The following is a 26,293-nucleotide window of genomic DNA, read 5'->3' on the forward strand; positions in this document are numbered from 1 at the left end:
TTACTTTGCCGAAAAGAAACTAGAAAATTGACGCCTGCGTAAATTTTGGTCGCACACCCGAAAAGTCGCTCATATCAATTTTGCCGCCGGCGTTAAACTCAATGGGCGTCCGAATAATGTTGATGTGCAACGATTTTGACACGATCGATTTTTTTGGACGCGCGTCCAAAACTTTCCTCCCCCCAGTTTCAGGTATGTTCAGGGGGTGGGGGAGAATGTTGACAATTACACAGGATCAACGGGGCTCATTGGGTTTTTTCCTGGTGTCCCACTGGTCAGATACCTGCAGAATAGCTGCAAAGTGGTCAGATTTGATCATAGAAGGAGCCCAAGGGTAACCTGCCTGGACACCCACATAAGGTGCAACCTGATCCCTCCCACCCAACTCTGTGGTTGCTGCAAGATTCTTTCCTTGCCCCTCTGATTTGTCCCGAGTTACATCACATCTGGGCCAGAAGGTCAGTTAGTTCTTTGTAGTCTGGGTCAGGTCATGGTATTGGGCAGTGGAACGTATAGGGTGGTGGGTGCCAGTTACAGGTCAGCAGGTCTGTCCAGTTGGACTTGTGCAGAACTCTACCACCAGCCCAGTCAAACCCTACTGCCAATATAAGAAGCCCAGAATAACTTATTTAAAACATTGGCGTTTGGCTTGTCTGTAGCAACTAGCGAGTCAACCAAGTGCAGGGCTGCGAGTGAGATGCACTGACCTGGTCTCCTGGGTCCAACTGGTGCACAAGCGCATGCGACTCATGAATGATCCATGTCATGGAAATCCCCCTGTCTGCCACTGTCCTCCTATAAGAATGTGGAGAAATAAGGTGAATTTATCTCTGGATACAAATGGCTGCCTCTGTAGGACAAGTGCTGAGCAACTGTGAATAGATGGGAACAGGACCGCCATCAGAAATCACAGGGCCCCATATGACAAAATTTCCTGGGCTGCGCCCACCGCAAGCCCCGCCTACAGGTCCGCCCTCCCCACCCCACAGGTCCGCCCCCCACCACACAGTAAAAAAACTAAAAAAATACTGGTGGTTAGGGTTCCCACATGTTAAGAAAAAATACAAATATTGGTGGTCAGGGCCCCCCATAAAAAAACATTTGTGGCCAGGGCCCCCACATTAAAAAATATTGGTGGCTAGGACCCCACATGAGAAAAAAAAATTGGTGGCCTAAATTGGTGGCCGGGGCCCCCACCGCCACATTATAAGAAAATTGGTGGCCAGGGCACCTTAAACGTCCATGCCTTCCCGAAGTCAGCAGCTCTCAGAAAGATGGGGGGCCCGGCTAATCAAGTAAGTGTGGCATGGCAGGGCCCCCCTTACCTTCAGTGCCCCCTACAACTCTCCCCCCTGATGGCTGCCCTGGACGGGAATGTTCCAGGCTGACGCTACTGATGGAGAGATTGGGTGGGTTTGGGACATCGATCGCACCTTTAGAGGGTTCACCCTTCCCTGAACAAGTTGAAACATTGTGCATTCAGGAGGGGTTGGGGTGAACCAGTGATCCCCCTCCAGTTATTTCAGAGATGGGCATTTTGGGCAAAACGATATAAATAAAAATGACATAGCAGGCTGGGTTAGTTTGTATTAGGTGATGGCAGGTTAGGATCAGCGTGGGTTAGAAAAACCTGCCCTTACCCAACCCAAGGCCTTCCACAAGCTCACACTTAGTACAATAACATACTGTACCATCTACACCACAGTCTATATTTCTACATAATGCGATATGTCTAGGGGAAGACTTAGGGGCAGATTTATCAAGGGTCGAATTTCGAAGTAGAAAATACTTCGAAAATCGACCATCGAATTTAAAAACTTCGACTTCGAATATTGAAGTCGAAGTATTTTTCAGCAAAATTGGCCATCCTGCGATCGAAGTAAAATCGTTTGATCGAAGGATTTTACTTCGACCTCTAAAGACTTAGAAAAATGTTGTAGAAGGTCTAACATAGCACTTCGGCAGGTTTAATTTGGCGAAGTATTGAAGTCGAAGTTTTTTTAAAGAGACTTTGATTATCGAATGGCCGAATATTCAAACTATTTTACTTCGAATCGAAGTCGTAGTATCCTATTCGATGGTCGAAGTATCCAAAAAATGACTTCGAATTTCAAATTTTTTTACTTAATTAATTCACTTCAACCCTTCGATAAATCTGCTCCAAAGTGTGTATAACTTGTACATATATATGGTACTTAATGTAGACAGTAAAACATCTTTCCTAGAATGGCGCCGTATTGCCAGGATCAAACCAGATCTTCTCCAGCAGAAGTAAATTTGTCACCCAGGACATTCCAAGAGTTGGGTGCCCATTAGCTGAAGCCTAAGCAGCTACAGTCATTTAATTCCAGGCTGAAACCCACCGCAAGCAAACAACACACCCCTAATTCTGCCTGTCCATTGGTAATTATGGGTTAGTAGACCTGGAGCAAACCTTAGATTATTTTATTATCTTCAAAATTCTAAATATAAATTTCCCTTCAATTTTACATTTGTGAAACAATTTTCTTCTTTTTGCAAAATACACAATTGTCTGCTAACGAGCCCAGCTCATCTGATAGAACAGAAAGACTTCCCTGTGTGTTCCCAGTGCAATTCTTCTTATTGTTATTATTGGGGGAAATAACGAGGAGAGGAACACAACTGATCTCCGTTATTTGTGATCTTTCATCATGTTTATTCACAAGCCCATAATTATCCTTGTGTAGGTGCCATTGTACGCCGGCCAACGTGAGGTGCAGACGTTAAGTAAACACTTGTTACCGGCAGGTGGGAGAAACCACAACAATAGATCATTTTGGGCAAACGAATACATTTCTTGTAAGAGGTGGGGATCCCTTGAATCATGTAGGAGATTTAAGATGTCGCTAATTTATCCCACCGTTGGTTTAGTTGTATCTGGACCAGGAGAATTGGCTGGGCCTAAGCAGCTCATAGTGTCCAACTAGGATATTTTGCTAATCCTGTTTTGGGGTTTAAAGACAATTGATGAGTGATTTCCCAGGCTGAATAATGAAATGTCTATGGTCTTCTGTCCACTAAATTCCGGAAGCCCTGCCTTCCCCTGTGAAAAAAAGAACGTTCATTGTCTTTAGTCCCCCAAATTCTGAAAGCCCTACCTACTCTTGTGAACAATGGAATGTCTATGGTCTTTCATCCAGCAAATTCTGAAAGCACAACCTTCTGTGAATAACAGAATGTCTATGGTCTTTCGTCCACTAAATTCTGGAAGCCCAACCTTCTCCTGTCAGCAACAGAATGTCTATGGTCTTTTGTCCAACAAATTCTGGAAGACATGTAAATTTTAGTGGTAGGCTGGCACAGAAACTGGACTTCACTCCAAAAATAAAAAATGCAAACAAAAAAGTTTTATTATACAAAAAGGAACATCTCAGAGGGTGGCCTTACGTGTTTTGTGCCTTCATAGGCTAGCCTACCACTGCAATTTACATGTCTGATATTGCCTCCCCGAGCTGAAAGTCTGGGGCTTGAGCACCTGGACCCCCTAATAGTATTGGTACATTTAAATTACTATTTACATGTTTTTTGTTACACTGGTCTCTTCCCCATTTCCCAATCCCATGTTATGGGATTGGGAAAGTCCAAACTGGAAGTTCAACCTTCTCCTGTGAACGATAGAATTTCTATGGTCTTTTGTCCACCAAATTCTGGAAGCCCGACCTTCTCCTGTCAGCAACAGAATGTCTATGGTCTTTCGTCCACTAAATTCTGGAAGCCCAACCTTCTCCTGTGAACAAGAGAATGTCTAAAGTCTTTCGTCCACCAAATTCTCTAAGCCCAACCTTCTCCTGTGAACAATAGAATTTCTATGGCCTTTCGTCCATCAAATTCTGGAAGCCCAACCTTCCTCTGTGAACAATGGAATGTCTATGGTCTTTTGTCCACCAAATTCTAGAAGCCCAACCTTCTCCTATGAACAACAACAAATTCTGGAAGCCCAACCTTCTCCTGTGACCAGTTCATCTTGTCTACTGTTCCCCTAAATGCAGACACATCCCTAAAATCAAATTTGCATTCTGCGGAGATGGGGAACTGGCTTTTGAGTCTTTGTGAAATGCCAGGGCCATTTTTGAATCTGTTGGGTTTCACAGGAATAATGAGTCCTATGGAAGAGTTAGAGGTTTTTCTTGGATTTTTTTGGGTTATTTACAACATGATGGATCATATTAACCATCTTCAGCTCAGATCCTGGCTGGTGAGATTCTCAAAACGGGAGAAGCAGCTCTTAAACTTTAAGGGGCATTTAGACCCTATGGGTGATGTATCTAAAAGTTAGAGCCTTGAGTTAGTGAACAAGCACAAATGTGCCCTAGGATAGGAAAACATATCTGCTCCCACTGGTGCCAAATACCAGGGGGGATGTTTCGGGGGAGCATGAACAAGAGGAGGCCCCTCACAGCAACTTGTCAGCCTGGAACACTGCCCGGACCCTTCCATCCATCACACATGCCCCCTCCTAGAACTCTCGACAAGTCCCATCACCACATTTACATGGCGGGGCACCAACTGGCTTCCCGGGCGCACGGCGTTCCCTAGATGAATGGTAATTGGAAAGCATAAAGCAGAGATGGAAATGACTTATAAAGGAATATAATTGGGGAGAGTGCGGTAACCAGGCTGAGCTGGTGAGAAGGAGGAGAGACTTTCTGGCAGGGAAATTCAATTTGATTTCAAGCTTTCCCGGATTTTATTCTCATTTGAAATAAGCCATAAAACTGATTGGTTCTCTGCTTGTTTTCAGCATTAATTCTCCCTCACGTTCACATTATATACTGGATATACACACATAGTGGTGTTCGAAAATTTGTGAACCCTCTATATTTTTATATGAATGTGACCTAAAACATCATCTGATTTTCATACAGGTCCTAAATGTAGATAAAACCGAACAAATGAAAGAACAATGATATTTAGTAAAGTAAACAATGATCCAATAACATTTCTGCGTTTGGCGAACGTAAGTGACTCAGTATTGATTTTCGCTCAGGGCTGGTGGGGCTTAAGTCAAGAGTGAAACCTGGGCTAGAAGGTCTCAAACTGGGACAAGGGAACCTTGTGAAGAAGTACTGTAATGGGATCCATTATCCGGAAACCTGTTATCCAAGAATCTCCGAATCACGGAAAGGCCGTCTGACATAGACTCAATTTTATCCAAATATAGGTATGGGATCTGTTATCTGGAAACACATATCCAGAAAGCTCTGAATTACGGAAAGCTCGTCTCCCATAGACTCCATTATAATCAAATAATCCAGATTTTTAAAAAATGATTTCCTTTTTCTCTGTAATAATAAAACAGTAGCTTGTACTTGATCCCAAATTAGATATAATTAATCCTTATTGGAAGCAAAACCAGCCTATTGGGTTTATTTAACGTTCTGGATAACAGGTCCCATACCTGGTTGGATCTAGGACTAAGTTGTGGTTCCACCAAGTACCGTGAATGGGGTTAGTACCCTGGAAGAGTACAGATATGGAATCTGTTATCCAGAATGCTCACGACCTGGGGTTTTCCAGATAATGGATCTTTCCATAATTTGGATCCTCATACCTTAAGTCTACTAGAAAATCATATAAACATGAAATAAACCCAATAGGCTGGTTTTGCCTCCAATAAGGATTAATTATATCTTAGTTGGGATCAAGTACAAGCGACTGTTTTATTATTACACAAAAAGAAATAATTAAAAAAAAAAAAATCAGATTTTATTGATAAAACGGAGTCCATGGGGATGGCCATTCTGTAATTCAGAGCTTTCTGGATAGCAGATCCCATACCTGTCTATATCCTACGTGTGGATGGAGGTTTCAGGAGAGGGTAAGAGCTGATCCCCAGGGGTCGGCTTTAGAGGTGCCCTGTGTAATATTTCTAGCGTTTAATAACATGTGAGTAATTAGGCCCCAGACTGAGAGAGAATCATAGAGTGTGAGCAGAGAGTTACCCTGGACTAATTGTCCCCCATTACTTGCACCGTCCCATGTACAATGTGCTTTCTGCTCTATCATGGCCCAGGGGCGGGACTTTCAAGCTGTCGCTGATAGGAGGAAGCACCTGCCACTCACAGCTGAGCACAAATCAGCACCTGCATGAGATCCCTGATACATTACAGAACAGAAAGCAGAACTTGCAGGGTCAGATCTGTAGTGAGTACGAATAAATCTGCTTTAAACCCCAAATAGCAAGTGGTTATTGTCAGCTTTACTTTTTTACATAATGGAAATGTGAATTGTATTAAACACGTAGGACTTTGTATCTTGTGCCGGATTATCTGAGCTCCCGCACACTCGCCACTAGGGATGTAGCGAACTGCCGATTTGGTGTTCGCGAACGCCGTTCGCGAACACCGGCAAAAAATGCGAACGTTCGCGAACAGTTTGCGAACTTCGAACACCCGCTAAAATCGTTCGATTCGAACAATCGAAGGATTTTAATCGTTCGATCGAACGATTTTCATTCGAATCGAACGATCGAAGCATTCGATCGAATGCTTTTCATTCGATTGAATGCTTACAATCGTTCGAACGAATGGAAATCGTTCGATTTTTAGCGGTCGAAGCAATTAGAATGGTCGAATGGTCGAACAATTTGTATTCGAATCGAACGCAAACTCAAAATGCGAATGTCGCGCGACGTTCGCGAACATTCGGCGGACGCGAACGGTCGAAGTTCGCCGGTGAACAGTTCGCTACATCCCTACTCGCCACCTGCACGATTATCACTACCAGTTCAGACATTGGTTCTTTTGCATTTGTTCTGCTTTTAGTGAGAGGCGTGCAATAATAATGGCACTGCTGAGACAAAGCATTACGATACTGTTCCCTATCACATTATCTTAATGGGAAATCAAACGCTGCTTTACCCTCTCGTTGTGTCGCTGTAATAGGCAATAAAATAGAGTCTGACAGTAAATACAATATATCTCTCTGCATTCAGCAGCTCAACAGAGACATTAGATACAAATTCCGGGTTACAGCGAGAATCCATTGCCGACACACTCAGTCTCTTAATTCCATATAAAAGCAAATGTACAGCAGAGACAGCGGCACCAGTCTGTAAATAGCTTTATGTTATATATCTCTCAGATTATATGAAAATTTAGGGGGCTGTTCCTGCTGAATTGTGCTTAGTACAGGGAATACCTATGCTGCCATAGTTTTATGGGATCTCTCTGTACAGACTATGAGCAAACTTAGGGACTGTTCCTGCTGAATTGTGCTTAGTACAGAGGAATACCTATGCTGCCATAGTTTTATGGGATCTCTCTGTACAGACTATGAGCAAACTTAGGGACTGTTCCTGCTGAATTGTGCTTAGTACAGGGAATACCTATGCTGCCATAGTTTTATGGGATCTCTCTGTACAGACTATGAGCAAACTTAGGGACTGTTCCTGCTGAATTGTGCTTAGTACGGGCAGGGCCGCCATCAGGGGGGCACAGGGGGTACAAGTGTACCGGGCCTGAAGGGGGGCCCGGCTGTGCTGCACTTTCCGAAATAGCCGGGTCCCCCTTGACAGTGCCGAAGCTCTCCACTAGTTTCTAAGTAAACGGATGCTGAGGTGAGTCGGCTATGGTAAGTGGTCGCATGTGGCTGGTGAGCGGCTCCAGGAGGAGACTCAGAAAGTACCGGACAATGAGAAAGCACAGGAGTCGCAAAAACAACGGAAGCCGCTCCTTGTGACAGCGGTACTTTCGGTTCCGCACTAGTTGCTATGGAGATGGGAGAGTTTACACAGCTGCGCTGAAGAGAGGAGCAGTTCCCCGGGGCTGCGTTTAGGGACAAAGCTGAACCCTGCTGCCCAACAACCAGTGCCCATTGGGAGACATGTACCTACACCAATATCTTTACATCGTTTTCATTATAATAACTTTTTTATTTGCTTAAAAACTGCTGCTGCCCCTCCATTTTGGGACTCCTCCAATGCCAGGCTCAGCACTGTTTTACTTTGGTGCCGCCGTTCTTTCTGCTGCTGAGTCGCGTCCAATGAGCGAAGACCTCAGCGTGCACCCCTGTGTCTGGCTTGTCCCGTTATTATAGCTTTTTTATTCTGTAACTCCCTGCACCTGATCATATGGAATTCGTGTAGATGAGAGACTTCCCCAATCCCACAACACTAGCTGTAACTCCCTGCACCCTATGATTTAGCATTCCTGCACATCAGTATGGAGTTCTCCAATCCCACAACATTGGCTGTGTTGTTTTTTTCTGTTAACTCCCTGCATCCAATAATATGTTTTTTATTGTAGGTTGATATTGAAATGGAGAATAAGGATGTGTTTAAAGGAGATCTAAAGCCTAACTAAAGGAGTATGTAGAAATGTCGTACACAGGGCCGCCATCAGGGGGGCACAGGGGGTACAAGTGTACCGGGCCTGAAGGGGGGCCTGGCTGTGCTGCACTTTCCGAAATAGCCGGGTCCCCCTTGACAGCGCCGAAGCCGTGTCACTCTTCCAATGTCCTGAACACCAAATACGGAAGTGACGAGAAGTCCCGAAGTGGCGAAAAGACCCGAAGTCACGAAAGGAGGCGAAGTTGAAGTCCTGAAGCCACGAGTTCAATTCTACTGAACACCAATGTGGGGTTTTCTTTTTAAATCCCCTGGCCACCAGTGTATTATCTTAATACTCTATAGGCCCCTGTCACCAATGTTTTGTTTTTTTAAAAAAATATTCTCTGGGGCCCCAATTTTTTTTTTAACTTATAAGGGGGCCCTGACCATCAATAGATTTTTATAACTTGTGTGTGGGGGGGGTTACTTTTTTAGCGTTGATGTCTGTGTGGTCTATTAACTGTCGTGTGGAGTGGGCGGGATCTGGGGTGGGGCTGGGCGGGCCCAGGGTCCCCAAAAATGTTGTTGTACGGGGCCCCATGATTTCTAATGGCGGCCCTGAGTACGGGGCAATATGTATGTAGGTATTATTTCTGTACATATAGGCCATGGGAATATTCGGGTTCTGCTTCAGTCCAGGACACAATAAAGATGAAAGATCAGCCACATAACCATTTATAGGAATGAGGGAAAACAAAGCTTTGTACGTATTTCAATGACACAGAGAGAAAAGGTGAATAGCAGCAGAGGGGACTTTATTTTGGGCAGAGAAGTTGTTAAAAGTCACAATGTAGAGAATAATTGTACATAGAAAGGTTGAAGTGCACACGGCCCAGCAATTCTCTATGTTACACAATATGAGCAGCAGATTTCTCTTTTCATACAACTTGCGGATTCAATAGAAGAAATTGAAGGCAATTTGCAAAAACACTGCAGTGCAGTCGCTGACCCCGTCAGACCTCAGTTTCGTTTAGTCGCAGTTGTCTGGCAAAGTCCCTACTCTAAGTGCCATTAGCTTTTAGCCACGTGCCAATGTTCTAACAGAAAAATCCAATATGTGCAGCACGGCCGGACTAATGAACATAGAGCCATGAATAGAGAGAAACAGAAAGGAGGAGCTCGGTTGTATCTCTGCAAAATATTCCCTTTACTATAAGTGGAGACAGAAATGCTGTAACTGTGTCAGGTCAGGAGAGGGGCATGGAGTGTGTGCGGATACTCGAGTAAATCTCAATCTGGAGATCTGAAATGTACGATGGGAAGTTTTGTAGGGCCAATTATATTTGGGCATCCAGGCTGGATCCCACACATGTACCAGAAAATAAACAGAGTGGCAACTGAAAACCAAAATAAAGACGGTAGAGCAAGACTGAGACGGAAGGGCAAGACGGAGACAGTAGAGCAAGATGGAGACAGAAGAGCAAGATGGAGACTGGTAGCGCAAGACTGAGATGGTAGGGGAAAGGAGACAGTAGGACAAGATGGAGACGGAGGAGCAAGGCAGAGACGTAGGGGAATGAAGGAGAAATTAAGGGAAAGCAGGAGATGGTAGAGAAAGATGGAGGTGGTAGGGCAAGGACGAGACAGTAGAGCAAGATTGAGATGGTAGAGCAAGATGGAGAAAGAAGGTGATGGTAAGGGCAAGAAGGAGATGGTAGAGCAAGATGGAGACGGTAGGGGAAAGAAGGTGATGGTTAGGGAAAGAAGGAGATGGTAGAGAAAGATGGAGACAGTAGGGCAAGAAGGAGATGGTACAGCAAGATGGAGATGGTAGAGCAAGACTGAGATGGTAGGGGAAAGAAGGAGACGGTAAAGGAAAGAAGGAGATGGTACAGCAAGATGGAGACGGTAGGGCAAGAAGGAGACGGTAAGGGAAAGAAGAAGATGGTAGGGCAAGACAGAGACAGAAGGGCAAGACGGAGATGGTGGGGAATGAAGGAGACATTAAAGGAAAGATGGAGACGGTAGAGCAAGACAGAGATGGTAGGGGAAAGAAGTATACATTAAGGGAAAGACATTAGGGCAAGATGGACCCGGTAGATGAAGATGGAGATGGTAGAGCAAGACAGAGACATTTGGGAAAGATGAGGAAGATGGATAAAGTAGGCTGAGACCAATACACTAGGGAAAGATGAAGACTGCACTGCAAAACACTCTGCCCAACCTGAAGCCCTTCAGTACAACTCCCGGCTCATATACAGTTTTTAAATATTACAGTTTACTATCAATAAGTCGTCAGACATGTTCTTTTAGGGGAGGCTGTGGAGCCACAATATAGACTGCAGTTCAGCAACAGCTTGGAAGTCACAGGTTAGAGATGACGGCTCTGCAGTTGGTCGTTAAGCGGCAGCTCACACTGAGCTCGGCATATGATGTTAATGAAGCAGCTAAAAGCCGTGAGAAGCATAAAGAGGCCATTACAAATCATATCCCACATTAGCCCGTTTATCCGCATCACTAGGCAGCGTCTAAGTGAGACAATTAGAAAACGCTACATTTTATGCGCCACGTCCCACAAATAAAGTCCACGTTGAGCTTCACAAGAAAACGTCCTGCTGTTGTGCTGTAAACTTTATGGCCCACGAAACAAACACTCCGGCACATTCAGGTCCATAAAATATTTCAGCCACAATATTTTTTTTTTCTCTTCTGTAAAAAAAATCCAATCACTGGGCAGCAGAGCATGCAGTTTATTAAAGAGATACTATCACTTATCTTGTGCTATTCTGGTACTCAGTCAAATAAAGGGGTTTTCAATCAGTTGTGGGGATCAGATTTTATAGTGAAGTGTAAATGCAGTTGTACTAAAAGTAGTGTCTGACTCTAGAAACATTGTAGACTTTCCCCCTTTTACAACTGCCCGTTACACTGTAACCAGAACCAGCAGTGCAGAGAATAGAGAGGGGTAGAGGGTTTCAACAAAAATGACATTTACAGATAATGGGAAAGACAGTAACATACCTAATGAATATTGAAATGCTATAAAGCTACAGGGTTCTATAGGGCTCTTACACACGGGTTGTTTTTCCTGCGCTTCCCTGAGTTGCGCTTTCTTCTGTTCAGCCGCATGGGAGCGCAGGAGTAGATACAGTCAATTATTGTGAAGGAGGCTGTACTCACACAGACGCATGTAAGATAGAGACAAAAGGGCAAGACAGAGACAGTAGAGCAAGACTGAGGTGGTAGAGCAAAACGGAGACGGAAGGGCAAGACGGAGATGGTGGGGGAATGAAGGAGATGTTAAGGGAAAGAAGGAGATGGTAGAGAGAGATGGAGACGGTAGAGCAAAACAGACACGGTGGGGAATGAAGGAGATGGTAGAGAGAGATGGAGACGGTAGAGCAAAACAGACACGGTGGGGAATGAAGGAGATGTTAAGGGAAAGAAGGAGGCGGTAGAGCAATATGGAGACGGTAGAGCAAGATGGAGACAGTAGAGCAAGAATGAGGTGGTAGAGCAAGACGGAGACGGAAGGGCAAGACGGAGATGGTGGGGAATGAAGGAGATGTTAAGGGAAAGAAGGAGATGGTAGAGAGAGATGGAGACGGTAGAGCAAAACAGACACGGTGGGGAATGAAGGAGATGTTAAGGGAAAGAAGGAGGCGGTAGAGCAAGATGGAGACGGTAGAGCAAAGATGGAGACTGTAGGGAAAAGGAGACGTTAAGGGAAAGATGGAAACGTTAGTGCAAAATGGAGATGGTAGAGCAAGACGGAGATGGTAGGGGAAAGAAGGAGACAGTAGAGGAAGATGGAGACGGTAGAGCCAGACGGAGACAGTAGAGCAAGACGGACACAGTCAGGAAAGATGAGGAAGATGGATAAAGTAGGCTGAGACCAATACACTAGGGAAAGATGAAGACTGCACTGCAAAACACTCTGCCCAACCTGAAGCCCTTCAGTACAACTCCTGGCTCATGTACAGTTCTTAAATATTACAGTTTTTTATCAATGTCGTCAGACATGTTCTTTTAGGGGAGGCTGTACTCACACAGACGCATGTATGCGCCAAACGCAGGTGGGACGCAGTATGTTGTATTTGACCTGTGTTTGGTGCATACATGCATCTGTGAGTACAGCCTCCTTCACAATAATCGACTGCGTCTACTCCTGCGCTCCCCTGCGGCTGAATGGAAGAAATCACAACTCAGGGGAGCGCAGGTAAAACCGCCCGTGTGTAAGAGCCGTAAAAGTGCAAAGACCTGCGGGGCACTGTCCGTTCACCCAGCAATAAGAATAGCCGGTGGGATTAAGCCCAGTAAGGTAAAACCACCACTTCTGCACAGAATTATCATCTATAATGAAACGTATTTGCTGCAGAGAAATGGAAACTTCTGTTCTGGGGAAGGTTATATGAGATTTAATCAGTTTCCCAGCGGAATCGCTATTCTCGCCCTGATTGGCTGCTAATTACAATCACCCAAATGAAGCTCAATGCTAATAATAAAGAGGAGGGAAAGTGAAAGGAGATGTTTTTAGTAGGGAATAAATATTTTACGACTGATGAGCAGGTTTTGGAATTTGGAATGTGCCATTGATTTAGTTAGAGGGTGGGGGGGGGTGAGGAAGCAAAGCCGGGGCAGTACAAACAAAACCACAGACATTGAATACGGGGGGATCAGTAACACAGCACTGCCATTGTTTGTGCTTAATATAAAAATATTAAATATAATCCCATGTCTGATCAGAGTAAAGTTCTGGTTTCCGTCCCATCTCTGCATTTTGTTACCCCCTCGCCCCACCCCAATAAGTCTCATTATGACTATTGCTCACACTAAATTTCTTTAAAGGAACAGTTCAGTGTAAAAATAAAAACTGGGTAAATAAATAGGCTGTACAAAATAAAAAAATGTATCTACTATAGTTAGTTAGGCAAAAATGTAATGTATAAAGGCTGGAGTGAGTGGATGTGTAACATAATAGCCAGAACACTACTTCCTGCTTTTCAGCTCTCTAACTCTGAGTTAGTCAGTGACTATAAGGGGGGCCACATGGGACATAACTGTTCAGGGAGTTTGTAATTGATCCTCAGCATTCAGCTCAGATTCAAACGCAACAGATATAACCCATGTGCCCCCCTCAAGTCACTGATTGGTAACTGCCTGGTAACCAATCAGTGGAAAGCAAGAGAGCTGAAAAGCAGGAAGTAGAGTTCTGGCTATTATGTTACACATCCACTCACTCCAGCCTTTATACATTACATTTTTGCCTAAATAACTATATTAGATACATTTTTTTATTTTGCACAGCCTATTTATTTACCCAGTTTTTATTTTTACACTGAACTGTTCCGATTGAGGCAATCACTGAATCATTGACCTTTATTCTTCACTAACTACTACTACACTCTACAGGTTCCATATGAGGAAATATAAACTGGCCACGGATCACTCTGCAACACATAAAAGGGGTTGATCACCTTTAAAGGATAAGTAAACTTTTAAAATAAGTGAATGTAAAACGGATGAGGGGGCTATTCTAAGAAATGTTGCAATGTACATTCATTATTTATTTTGTTTTTATTCCAAGATATTAAGGGATACATGTACTGTTAATATGAATGAATTTTGTTCCAACAGCGCCACCTGCTGGTCAGTTTCCCACCAGTCTGACCAGCAAGTAGTCAAGGAAGTTGTCAGGAGAAAGAAAGAGGCTGATGTTCTTCTGCTTAGGAATAAAATTATAAACCTTTCTCACATCTTTCCTAAGCAGAAGAACATCAGCCTCTTTCTTTCTCCTGACAACTTCCTTGACTACTTGCTGGTCAGACTGGTGGGAAACTGACCAGCAGGTGGCGCTGTTGGAACAAAATTACAAATTGTCTCAGAATATCCCTCTCCACATCATACTAACAGTTATCGCAAAGATGAACAATCCCTTTAATAGAGGTCAGTAGAGTTGGACATGCCCCATGACTGTGTATTGGTTGGAGGTGACAGTTGGTACACATGCCAGTCAGATCTCTCCAGCCCCTGCCCAATGCTGACCCCACATACAAATCATTCCTTTATTTTATGCAAAGAATATTTGTGCCATTCACGGCCAGACCATAATTTCTTTCATCTTAAGAACACTTAAAGGGATATTTGTCCAATGAATATTAAGACCCTAATGGGTTCAACAACCTTAGAGAAGTAAGGGAGCAGGGCCCCCATGAACCAGATAAATACAGTGGGAGCAGCTTCTGTCACAGCTCATAGGGGTCACGAGTTACGACTTTCCAGCTGTCACTCTAAGTCTTTTCACCATAGACTATAATAACCATAATTCAGTAGGAACGGCCTGCTACAAAGATATCCCATAAAACTATGTCAGCATAGGTATTCCCCTGTACTAAGCACAATTCAGCAGGAACAGTCCCTAAGTTTGTTCATAGTCTGTACAGAGAGATCCCATAAAACTATGGCAGCATAGGTATTCCCTGTACTAAGCACAATTCAGCAGGAACAGTCCCTAAGTTTGCTCATAGTCTGTACAGAGAGATCCCATAAGACTATGGCAGCATAGGTATTCCCTGTACTAAGCACAATTCAGCAGGAACAGTCCCTAAGTTTGCTCATAGTCTGTACAGAGAGATCCCATAAAACTATGGTACATAGGTATTCCCTGTACTAAGCACAATTCAGCAGGAACAGTCCCCTAAGTTTGCTCATAGTCTGTACAGAGAGATCCCATAAAACTATGGCAGCATAGGAATTCCCTGTACTAAGCACAATTCAGCAGGAACAGTCCCTAAGTTTGTTCATAGTCTGTACAGAGAGATCCCATAAAACTATGGCAGCATAGGAATTCCCTGTACTAATCACAATTCAGCAGGAACAGTCCCTAAGTTTGCTCATAGTCTGTACAGAGAGATCCCATAAAACTATGGCAGCATAGGTATTCCCTGTACTAATCACAATTCAGCAGGAACAGTCCCTAAGTTTGCTCATAGTCTGTACAGAGAGATCCCATAAAACTATGGCAGCATAGGTATTCCCTGTACTAATCACAATTCAGCAGGAACAGTCCCTAAGTTTGCTCATAGTCTGTACAGAGAGATCCCATAAAACTATGGCAACATAGGTATTCCCTGTACTAAGCACAATTCAGCAGGAACAGTCCCTAAGTTTGCTCATAGTCTGTACAGAGAGATCCCATAAAACTATGGCAGCATAGGTATTCCCTGTACTAAGCACAATTCAGCAGGAACAGCCCCTAAGTTTGCTCATAGTCTGTACAAAGATATCCCATAAAACTATGGCAGCATAGGTATTCCCTGTACTAAGCACAATTCAGCAGGAACAGCCCCTAAGTTTGCTCATAGTCTGTACAGAGATGTAAGATATTCGTCTGTAAGAAGGAACATTTCAGGATACACTGCCGTCTTTAGATCATATTGGCCATAAAGTGAAACATCTGAATTGTCGCTATGTTGCAGGTAAGAGCAGTGATTTACCAGGATCATTAAATAAACCCATATTTTATTTTACTCTTTTTTTCTCTGCGAATTTCTCTAGTAAACACATTGATTGAGACTTTTGCCTCAGGTCTCTCTTCAGTCTAAGTATTCAGCCGAACGAATCAAATCTACTCACCAGAGTGAGGCATCATGGGAGCAACCAGGCCAACCTCGATAAATTAACCCCTTCTGGACTTCAGGTTCAGCCCATTAAAGTACATTTAGTAACAAAAAGAGGGTGTGCTGGGCACCCGCATACCCCTGGGTCAGTGACCCTTCCTACTCACATCAATATCATTCTGATCCCATTATATTCCTTAAAGGAACAGTAACACCAAAATATGAAAACTTTTTAAAGGAATATCAATATAATGTAGTGTTGCCCTGGACTGGTAAAATTGGTGTGTTTGCTTCAGAAAGCTATTCAAGCACAGGATACACAGAAGATAACAGATAAGTACTACTATAGTTTATATAAACAATCTGCTGTGTAGCCATGGGGGCAGCCATTCAAGCACAGGATACACAGAAGATAACAGATAAGTACTACTATAGTTTATATAAACAATCTGCTGTGTAGCCATGGGGGCAGCCATTCAAGCACAGGATACACAGTAGATAACAGATAAGTACTACTATAGTTTATATAAACAAGCTGCTGTGTAGCCATGGGGGCAGCCATTCAAGCACAGGATACACAGTAGATAACAGATAAGTACTACTATAGTTTATATAAACAAGCTGCTGTGTAGCCATGGGGGCAGCCATTCAAGCACAGGATACACAGTAGATAACAGATAAGTACTACTATAGTTTATATAAACAAGCTGCTGTGTAGCCATGGGGGCAGCCATTCAAGCACAGGATACACAGTAGATAACAGATAAGTACTACTATAGTTTATATAAACAATCTGCTGTGTAGCCATGGGGGCAGCCATTCAAGCACAGGATACACAGTAGATAACAAATAAGTACTACTATAGTTTATATAAACAAGCTGCTGTGTAGCCATGGGGGCAGCCATTCAAGCACAGGATACACAGTAGATAACAGATAAGTACTACTATAGTTTATATAAACAAGCTGCTGTGTAGCCATGGGGGCAGCTATTCAAGCACAGGATACACAGTAGATAACAGATAAGTACTACTATAGTTTATATAAACAAGCTGCTGTGTAGCCATGGGGGCAGCCATTCAAGCACAGGATACACAGTAGATAACAGATAAGTACTACTATAGTTTATATAAACAATCTGCTGTGTAGCCATGGGGGCAGCCATTCAAGCACAGGATACACAGTAGATAACAAATAAGTACTACTATAGTTTATATAAACAAGCTGCTGTGTAGCCATGGGGGCAGCCATTCAAGCACAGGATACACAGTAGATAACAGATAAGTACTACTATAGTTTATATAAACAAGCTGCTGTGTAGCCATGGGGGCAGCCATTCAAGCACAGGATACACAGTAGATAACAGATAAGTACTACTATAGTTTATATAAACAATCTGCTGTGTAGCCATGGGGGCAGCCATTCAAGCACAGGATACACAGTAGATAACAAATAAGTACTACTATAGTTTATATAAACAAGCTGCTGTGTAGCCATGGGGGCAGCCATTCAAGCACAGGATACACAGTAGATAACAGATAAGTACTACTATAGTTTATATAAACAAGCTGCTGTGTAGCCATGGGGGCAGCTATTCAAGCACAGGATACACAGTAGATAACAGATAAGTACTACTATAGTTTATATAAACAAGCTGCTGTGTAGCCATGGGGGCAGCCATTCAAGCACAGGATACACAGTAGATAACAGATAAGTACTACTATAGTTTATATAAACAAGCTGCTGTGTAGCCATGGGGGCAGCCATTCAAGCACAGGATACACAGTAGATAACAGATAAGTACTACTATAGTTTATATAAACAAGCTGCTGTGTAGCCATGGGGGCAGCCATTCAAGCACAGGATACACAGTAGATAACAGATAAGTTCAGTAGTATATAATGGGATTCTTCAGTACTTATCGGTTATCTACTATCTTCCAAAACAGAGCAACAAGCAGGTTTGGGTCAGTCCCCCAACATTACTTCTTGAACCACTGGACTGTCAAATGTACCCATATAATATCTATATAGTATCTATAACAGGACATACAGTATATTATAGGGAGAGAGTAATTTTGGGTTGGGACAACTGTTACTGGATTTGTAGCAAGTAAATGCAGTGGGTCATACAGCTGTGATACATAAGAGACATACAACATAACATCGGCATGACTTACCTATGACTTACCTGTCAAGTAAAGAAACGCTATAAGCAAATGCAAAGTAACAACCACAACTTATTTAAATTGGTATCGTTGATTGAAAGAGAAGGAAAGGCTAAAAGTAAGTAAGCCTTATCAGAAAGATCTATATAAATATACCAGTAACCCCTCAAAGTAATGCTGCTCTGAGTCCTCTGTCAAAAGAATGGGCTTCTAGGGCTTGAGCATGCTCAGTTTGTTCCTCTCTCCCTCCCTGCTGTAATCTGAGCCCAGAGCTATAAGTGAGCAGGGAGAGACTCAGGCAGGAAGTGATGTCACACCAAGCTAATATGGCAGCTGCTATCCTAAACAAACAGAGCGAGATTCTAGAGCTGTTTACTCAGGTATGGTAAATCATTCTGCAGAATATATATAGATTTATAGCTGCACTATTGTGGCTAATCTATTGGCAATAAACTGCTTCGGGAGCTTTCCTTCTCCTTTAAAATCAAAGCTGCCATCTTTGTACCCATGAATGTAGAGTTGTCATCTCTTCTTCTTTATTATTGGGATAGATTTTAAATATTATATTTACAGGCTTTGCGGGTAACATCCCATAGAGGTGTCAACCCTACAGCTGATTGACTCGATTACAGGATTGTGCATGTTCCTTCAAGGGCTCATTCACCTTTAAGGTAACTTAAGTATGTTATAGAATGGCTCATTCTAAGCAACTTTTCAATTGGCCTTCATTTTTTTTACAGTGTTTTATTTGCCTTCTTCTTCTGACTCTTTCCAGCTTTCAAACGGGGGTCACTGACCCCATCTAAAAACAAATGCTCTGTAAGGCTACTAGGGATGCACTGAATCCAGGATGCGGTTCGCAATTCGGCCAAATCCTTCTGCTGGACTGAACTGAATCTGAATCCTAATTTGCACATGGGAAGGTAAATCACGTGAGTTTTCGTCACAAAACAAGTAAAAAAAAATGATCCACTTTTTCCTTTCCTGACCCTAATTTGCATATGCAAAATATAATTAGAAACCTTTCTCACATCTTTCCTAAGCAGAAGAACATCAGCCTCTTTCTTTCTCCTGACAACTTCCTTGACTACTTGCTGGTCAGACTGGTGGGAAACTGACCAGCAGGTGGCGCTGTTGTAACAAAATTCATTCATATTAACAGCACATGTATCCCTTAATATCTTGGGATAAAAACAAAATAAATAATGAATGTACATTGCAAAATTTCTTAGAATAGTCCCCTCAAAAATTTTACATTCACTTATTTTAAAGGTTTACTAATCCGTTAATTTTTCTTTGCAAGCCCTCTAATAGTCATATTCCAGTCTCTTATTCAAATCAATGCATGGTTGCTAGGGTAATTTAAACCCTAGCAACCAGATGGCTGAAATCAAACTGGAGAGCTGCTGAATAAAAAGCTAAATAATTCAAAACCCACAAATAATAAAAAATGAAAACCAATTGGAATTGTCTCAGAATATCATTCTCTAGTTCATACTAAGAGTTTAAAGGGGAACAGTACAAAGACAGAGAGAGAGTAGGAATGAAAACAAAGCAGTAGAGACGGTTTATTTATTATTTGCGGCACTGGCATCCAGGGGTTTCATACAAATTCGTAACTTAAAGGGTTTATTCTTTTATTAGGTTTTTGTTTCCTTGACCGCGTTTCACTCGTACACTTTGTTTGGCAAACCACAAAATAACGTAAAGACCATAGGATATCATTGGATAAATATTCCTTCCTCTCTAGACAGACAGACGGCTAGAGACAGAGGGCTTTGGCTAGTCAGTCACTTCATGCAATATATTGCTAATACCGCAGCCTACACAGTCTACAGGAAGCCAAATCTAAAGAAAAAATAAAGATTAAATATTATAAAGCAGCATTGCATGTTCCAGCCAATAGCGAGGCTTGTACGGCTACTTTGCCTTTACTCATTCACTTATACCATTGTTATACACAATGCTCGGGACCTGGGGTTTTCCGGATAACAGATCTTTCTGTAATTTGGATCTTCATACCTTAAGTCTACTAAAAACTAATTTTAACATTAAATAAACCCAATAGGCCCTGGGGTTTTCCGGAATAAGGATCTTGCTCTAATTTGGATCTTGATATCTTTAGTCTTCTAAAAAATCATTTAAACATTAAATAAAGCAATAGGTCCTGGAGTTTTTTTCTGGATAAGGGATCTTACTGTAATTTGGATCTTCATTCCGTTAGTCTACTAAAAAATCATTTAAACATTATATAAACCCAAGAGGTCCTGGGGGTTTTCCGGATAAGGGATCTTGCTGTAATTTGGATCTTGATATCTTTAGTCTACTAAAGAATAATTTAAACATGAAATAAACCCAATAGGCCCTGGGGTTTTCCGGATAAGGGATCTTGCTGTAATTTGGATCTTGATATTTTTAGTCTACTAAAGAATAATTTAAACACTAAATAAACCCAATAAGCTGTTTTGCCTCCAATAAGGATTAATTATATCTTAGTTGGGATCAAGTACAAGCGACTGTTTTTAAAAAAAATGGATTATTTGGATAAAATGGAGTCTATGGGAGACGGCCTTTCCATACTTCAGAGCTTTCTGGATAACGGGTTTTCCAGATAACAGATCCCATACCTGTATCTTCACCCTGTTATACCACGTGTCTCTATACAGGTATAGGATGAGTTATCCAGAAAACCCATGAGCCAGAAAGCTCTGAATTATGGAAAGGCTGTCTGTATAGACTCAAATAAAATATATATATATATATATATATATATATATTTTTTATAACAATTTCCTTTTTCTCTGCAATAGTAAAAAAACCTTGTACTTGATCCCAACAGAAATCCTTTTCTTTTTAGTATATTTAAAGTTTGAACACCCAAATTACAGAAAGACCCCTTATCTGGAGAACCCCAAATCCGTAGCATTCTGGATAACAGGTGGTGCAGCATGTGATAAACTCCTATACAGAAAAACATTTATTCAATTCAATTTAAAATGAAAGATAAAAATGCTCAACTGCCTTTTCAAAGATCAAAATAAATGGAACCGGAGGAAAATCTTCATAAATCAACGGGGGGGTGAACATTTACCACTTTAAAGGGCAAATTAAAAAGAAAAAACAAGAGACAAGTAAATTTCAGTACGGTTAAGGGATTCAGTTATCTGGAAACCCATTATCCAGAAATCTTCCTTTCTTGTGTAATAATAAAACAGTCGCTTGTACTTGATCCCAACTAAGATATAATTAATCCTTATTGGAGGCAAATCAGCCTATTGGGTTTATTTCATGTTTATATGATTTTCTGGTAGACTTAAGGCATGAAGATTCAAATTATGGAAAGATATGTTATCCAGAAAGCCCCAGGTTCCAAGCATTCTGGATAACAGGTCCCATACCTGTAAAAATAAAACAGTAGCTTGTACTTGATCCCAACTAAGATATAATCAATCCTTATTGGAAGCAAAACCAGCCTATTGGCTTTATTTAATGTTTATATGATTTTTTAGTAGACTTGAGGTATGAAGATCCAAATTATGGAAAAATCCAATACACCAGAAATCCCCAGGTCTCAAGCATTCTGGATAACAGATCCAATACCTGTACTTGATCCCAACTAAGATATAATTAATCCTTATTGGACGCAAAACCAGCCTATTGGGTTTATTTAATTTTTACATGATTTTCTAGTAGACTTAAGGAATGAAGATCCAAATTACAAAATTATCCATTATCTGGAAATCCCCAGGTCTCAAGCATTCTGGATAACAGGTCCCTGTACAGCAGGTTTTGCAGAGAGTACTGGTCTTGGCAGGTATGTGCTCAAAGTCAATGGTTTAGGCCCTGTACTTGTTAAATTCACCTATTGATATCAATCCCTTCTCCAGCAGAGTTTACAATCTAACACACCCTTAGGGTCATTTACATATAAATAAAAGGGAGTGGATAAACCTAAAAGTGACTTTTAGTAACAATTAACACAATAAATGGGACTTGAAATTACATTTTGCCTATTGATTTAATTTCATTCTATTCTTCTGACGCTAATTGTAAAAATTGGGCTACTGTAGGTTCACTCCCCTCCCCCCATCCCTCCTCTTTTTATTAACAATTTATTTTTAATAATTTATTAATTGTTCAGAGCTGCTTATCTACCTTTGTACAAACGCACCTCCCCTTGTATAAGCAGCAGCACTTGAGCAGCTCAGTACCGGGGGCTTCTCAGTGGACTGGTAATTAGTTTCATCAGCCCCTCTGAAGTTCTTTGGGACCATAAGTGATAGAAAGTGCTAAAGTGAGGTCATATTCTAGTTTAGGGCCAGAAATAACAGAAACCACAGATATTTCTTAAAACAATAAGTAAAATGTTTGTTCAGCATAAGCCATATTTATTTATTTTATGTTGAAAAGGAGTGTTTACTGTCCCTTTAATCTTCTACATATCTTATAGTATGTTACAGGATGCCTAATTCTAAACAACTTTTCAATCGGCCTTCATTTTTTCATTTTTTATCGTTTTTAGATTGTGTGTGTTCTTCTTCTGACTCTTTCCAGCTTTAAATGGGGGTCACTGACCCCATATAAAAACAAATGCTCTGCGAGGCTGCAAAAGTATTTTATTGCTACTTTTTATTACTTAGCTTTCTATTTAGATACTTTCCTATTCATATTGCAGACTCGTATTCAAATCAATGCATGGTTGCTAGGGGAATTTGGATCCTAGCAAAGATGGCTGAAATTACAAACTGGAGAGCTGCTGAATAAAAAGCTAAATAACTCAAAAACCACAAATAATAAAAAATGAAAACCAATTGTAAATTGTCTTAGAATATCCCTCTCTACATCACACTAACAGTTAATTTAAAGGCAAAGAACCCCTTTAAATAAAATTCCACAAGTACAGCATAGGATGTTGGTAGTTACAGTCACACAACAGCAACCGCCTGACCATGCCTAACCATGAGACACTTCTCCACTCGCTCAGCAGAGGTGTCTGTGGCTTCCCAAAAATCACACAGTCTCCAATCCCAAGCTTTGTCCTCATGAAGAGAAATATACAGTTTGTATCTCATTGAACTCGTTTGCTAGTGGGGGAGGGGCTACTTCACCATAGCTCCACCTACAGTGTTAAAATACTTTATATACAGCCAAAAGTATATCAACACCTCTTCTAATGATCAGATTGGCTACAGCCATCACTGCTGATACTACATAATACGATATTCCTGATAATGTTGTGCTTCCTACTTTGCGACACAATTTGGGGAAGGACCTTTCCTTTTTCAGCCCAATGATGCCCCCATGCACAAAGCCAGGTCCTACAGAATGGGTTTGATGACGTTCCCTGAGCTCAGCAAAACTGAACCCCTGTGGGATGTATTGGAACCCCCATTAGCTTGATCCCCAACATCAGTGTCCAACCTCACTAATGCTCTTGTGGCAGAATGGAAGCAACTGCCAGCAACAGTGTTCCAACATCTAGTGGAACCTTCCCACAAGAGTTGGGGCTGTTATAGCAGAAAAGGAAGGGGGAAAACCAACTGAAACCAAAATGTGAGCTTGATCCCCAACATAAGTGTCCAACCTCACTAATGCTCTTGTTGCTGAATAGAAGCAACTCCCAGCAACAATGTTCCACTTCCAACATCTAGTGGAATCTTCCTAGAAGAGAAGGGGCAGTTAAAGAAGCAAAAGGAGAGGGGCAACTAATCCCCTTGGTTTGGGCATAAGATGTTGGGGAGCAGGTGTCCCCATGGCTTTGCTGGATAAAAAAAACCGGACTGCACAGATCCCTGATCTCAACCCAACTGATGAACTGGAACCCAAACTGTAGGTCAGACCTGATCCCCAACATCAGTGCCCAACCTCACCAATGCTCGTGTCTGAATGGAAACAACTCCCACCAACAATGTTCCAACATCTAGTGGGACCTTCCTAGAAGAGTAGGGGCTTTCAAAGAAGCAAAAGGAGAGGGGCAACTTCATACTGATCCCCTTGGTTTGGGCATGAGATGTTGGGGGGCAGGTTTCCCCATGGGTTTGCTGGCGTGGGAAAACCGGACTGCACAGATCCCCGAGCTCAGCCAAACCGAACCCTTGGGGATGAACTGGAACCCCAACTGTAAGTCAGACCTGAACCCCAACATCCGTGTCCAACCTCACTGTGTCTGAATGGAAGCAACTCCCAGCAACAATGTTGCAACATCTAGTGGAACCTTCCCAGAGGAGTAGGGGCAGTTATAGCAGCAAAGGGAGGGGCAACCCAACTGAACCCCTGTGGGATGAATTGGAACCCCCATGAGCTTGATCCCCAACATCAGTGCCCTACTTCACCAATGCTCTTGTGTCTGAATGGAAGCAACAAAACAAAATAATAATGTTCCAACATCTAGTGGGAACCTTCTCAGAAAAGAAGGGGCTGTTATAGAAGCAAAAGGAGAGGGGCAACTTCATACTAATCCGCTTGGTTTGGGCATGAGATGTTGGGGGGCAGGTGTCCCCATGGGTTTCCTGGATAGGAAGAAGTGGACTGCAGAGATCCCTGAGCTCAGCCCAACTGAACCCCTGGGGATGAAATGGAACCCCAACTGTAAGTCAGACTTAATTCCCAACATCAGTGCCCAACATCACTAATGCTCTTATGGCTGAATGGAAGCAACTCCCAGCAACAATGTCCCAACATCTAGTGGAACCTTCCCAGAAGAGTAGGGGCTGTTATAGCAGCAAAGGGAGGGTCAACCCAACTGAACCCCTGTAGGATGAATTGGAACCCCCATGAGCCTGATCCCCCAACATCAGTGCCTAACTTCACCAATGCTCTTGTGGCTGAAACAACTCCCAGTAACAATGTTCCACAGACATACATTTCCCATTGGTGTACATTTACAGAGCCATATGCATTATTCAGTAAATTTCTATCCTTCATCAGGTTGATTCCCCCAAATATAATACCTTTAGAGCCAGTCTTTTGGTTTGGCCATTGAGTGAATGTGACATGACGGTGCGACACTGCAATGCTGCTTTATAAGCGGGAGCCCCAGGCCTACTCATCTGAGCTACTTATTTGTGATTATGCATTCCATGGCTTCACAAGAACTACCCTATTCCTGTAAGATAAATATGAAAAGTTAAAACTTTTTTGATTTTTTTTTTTTCGTTTTAAATTTATGTAAGAAAAATATTATTCTTGAATAAAAAGAACAAAATACAAAATATTTTCTCAGAAACCGATAAATCCAAATAGAAAATATGCACAACGTCTCTCACGACCTACAAAAAGGGCTCTGGATATGAGTTGTGTAAGGAGAGTCTTTGTCCTCCAGCGCGAGGGTTAGGTAGAACTACCTAGTAGGAGAAGAACTTGGGGTGGGGGGAGAATTTGGGATATATTCTTATATATATATATATATATATATTTTTTTTTTATATATATTTGCCCATCGGTACAAAAAAAATGTTCTCAATTATAAAGTCATTGTTTTCAGGAAAATATAATGTTCTTTACATCTCTTCTTCAACTTTGAGGATCATCCCAGAGAAGACTTCTATACCAGCCTGTCCCCCCGACTCCCCAGTAGGAATTCTGGGAGGTGGGCGGGAAGATGAACCCTTAGTACGTTCCTGCACATAATGCACCGTCTCCCTGTGGAAATGGTTACTGTCCGCCATCTTTTCCAGGGTTCTGTTCAGCATCTCTACATTGTCTGCCAAGCGTCTGCTCTGTTCTACAAGGTTCTCCAGGATGAGGTTCTGCTGGACCAATAGGGAGCTTTGTTGTTGGTACCAAGAAGATAAAAGGCTGTTTTGTTGCAACTGACTCTCCATCAACTGCTTTTCAAACTCCGAGACGTCATGTTTTCTCCTGGGATGTTGAGTGGACTGGGAGAGGCGACTCATGAAGGTGGATTTGAGATGAGCATGAGGAGAGGATGGGGGTGAAGGAGAAGAAGCAGAAGTCTGGATGATCACAGGATGGTCGGACATTTCCGGCTCAGTCGTCACTGGCATTTCAATAGTTTTAAGCGGCACCCATGTGCACCCAGGACCATTTTCCTCCTCATCTGTGGGAATTTAAAATAAATATTATTCCCAAATGACAAAAAGAACCTGCTGAGTTCATGTACAAGTCAATGGCAGAGGTCCATTGAACAAATATGTTACCAGCCTTCCTGACATTCAAGGTTTTTTCCCTGAGGAAAACTCGATTGGTACAATTCGAA

At 42.2% G+C, this 26,293-nt stretch overlaps 1 protein-coding gene across 4 annotated transcripts in view; it reads right to left on the bottom strand.

The window, feature by feature from the left end:
- Nucleotides 1-22,852: 22,852 nt before the first annotated feature.
- tsnare1.S (t-SNARE domain containing 1 S homeolog) overlaps nt 22,853-26,293 on the bottom strand; it is a 173,145-nt gene continuing 169,704 nt past the window's right edge. For all 4 annotated transcript variants that reach the window (XM_041568039.1, XM_041568037.1, XM_041568038.1 and 1 more), the window contains one exon: nt 22,853-26,134. In XM_041568039.1, the coding sequence (XP_041423973.1) occupies nt 25,575-26,134 (560 nt within the window). In that variant the 3' untranslated portion in view covers nt 22,853-25,574. The remainder of the gene's footprint in view (nt 26,135-26,293) is intronic.

The sequence above is a fragment of the Xenopus laevis genome, chromosome 6S (genome assembly GCF_017654675.1).
Source record: "Xenopus laevis strain J_2021 chromosome 6S, Xenopus_laevis_v10.1, whole genome shotgun sequence".
Taxonomy (NCBI): domain Eukaryota; kingdom Metazoa; phylum Chordata; class Amphibia; order Anura; family Pipidae; genus Xenopus; species Xenopus laevis.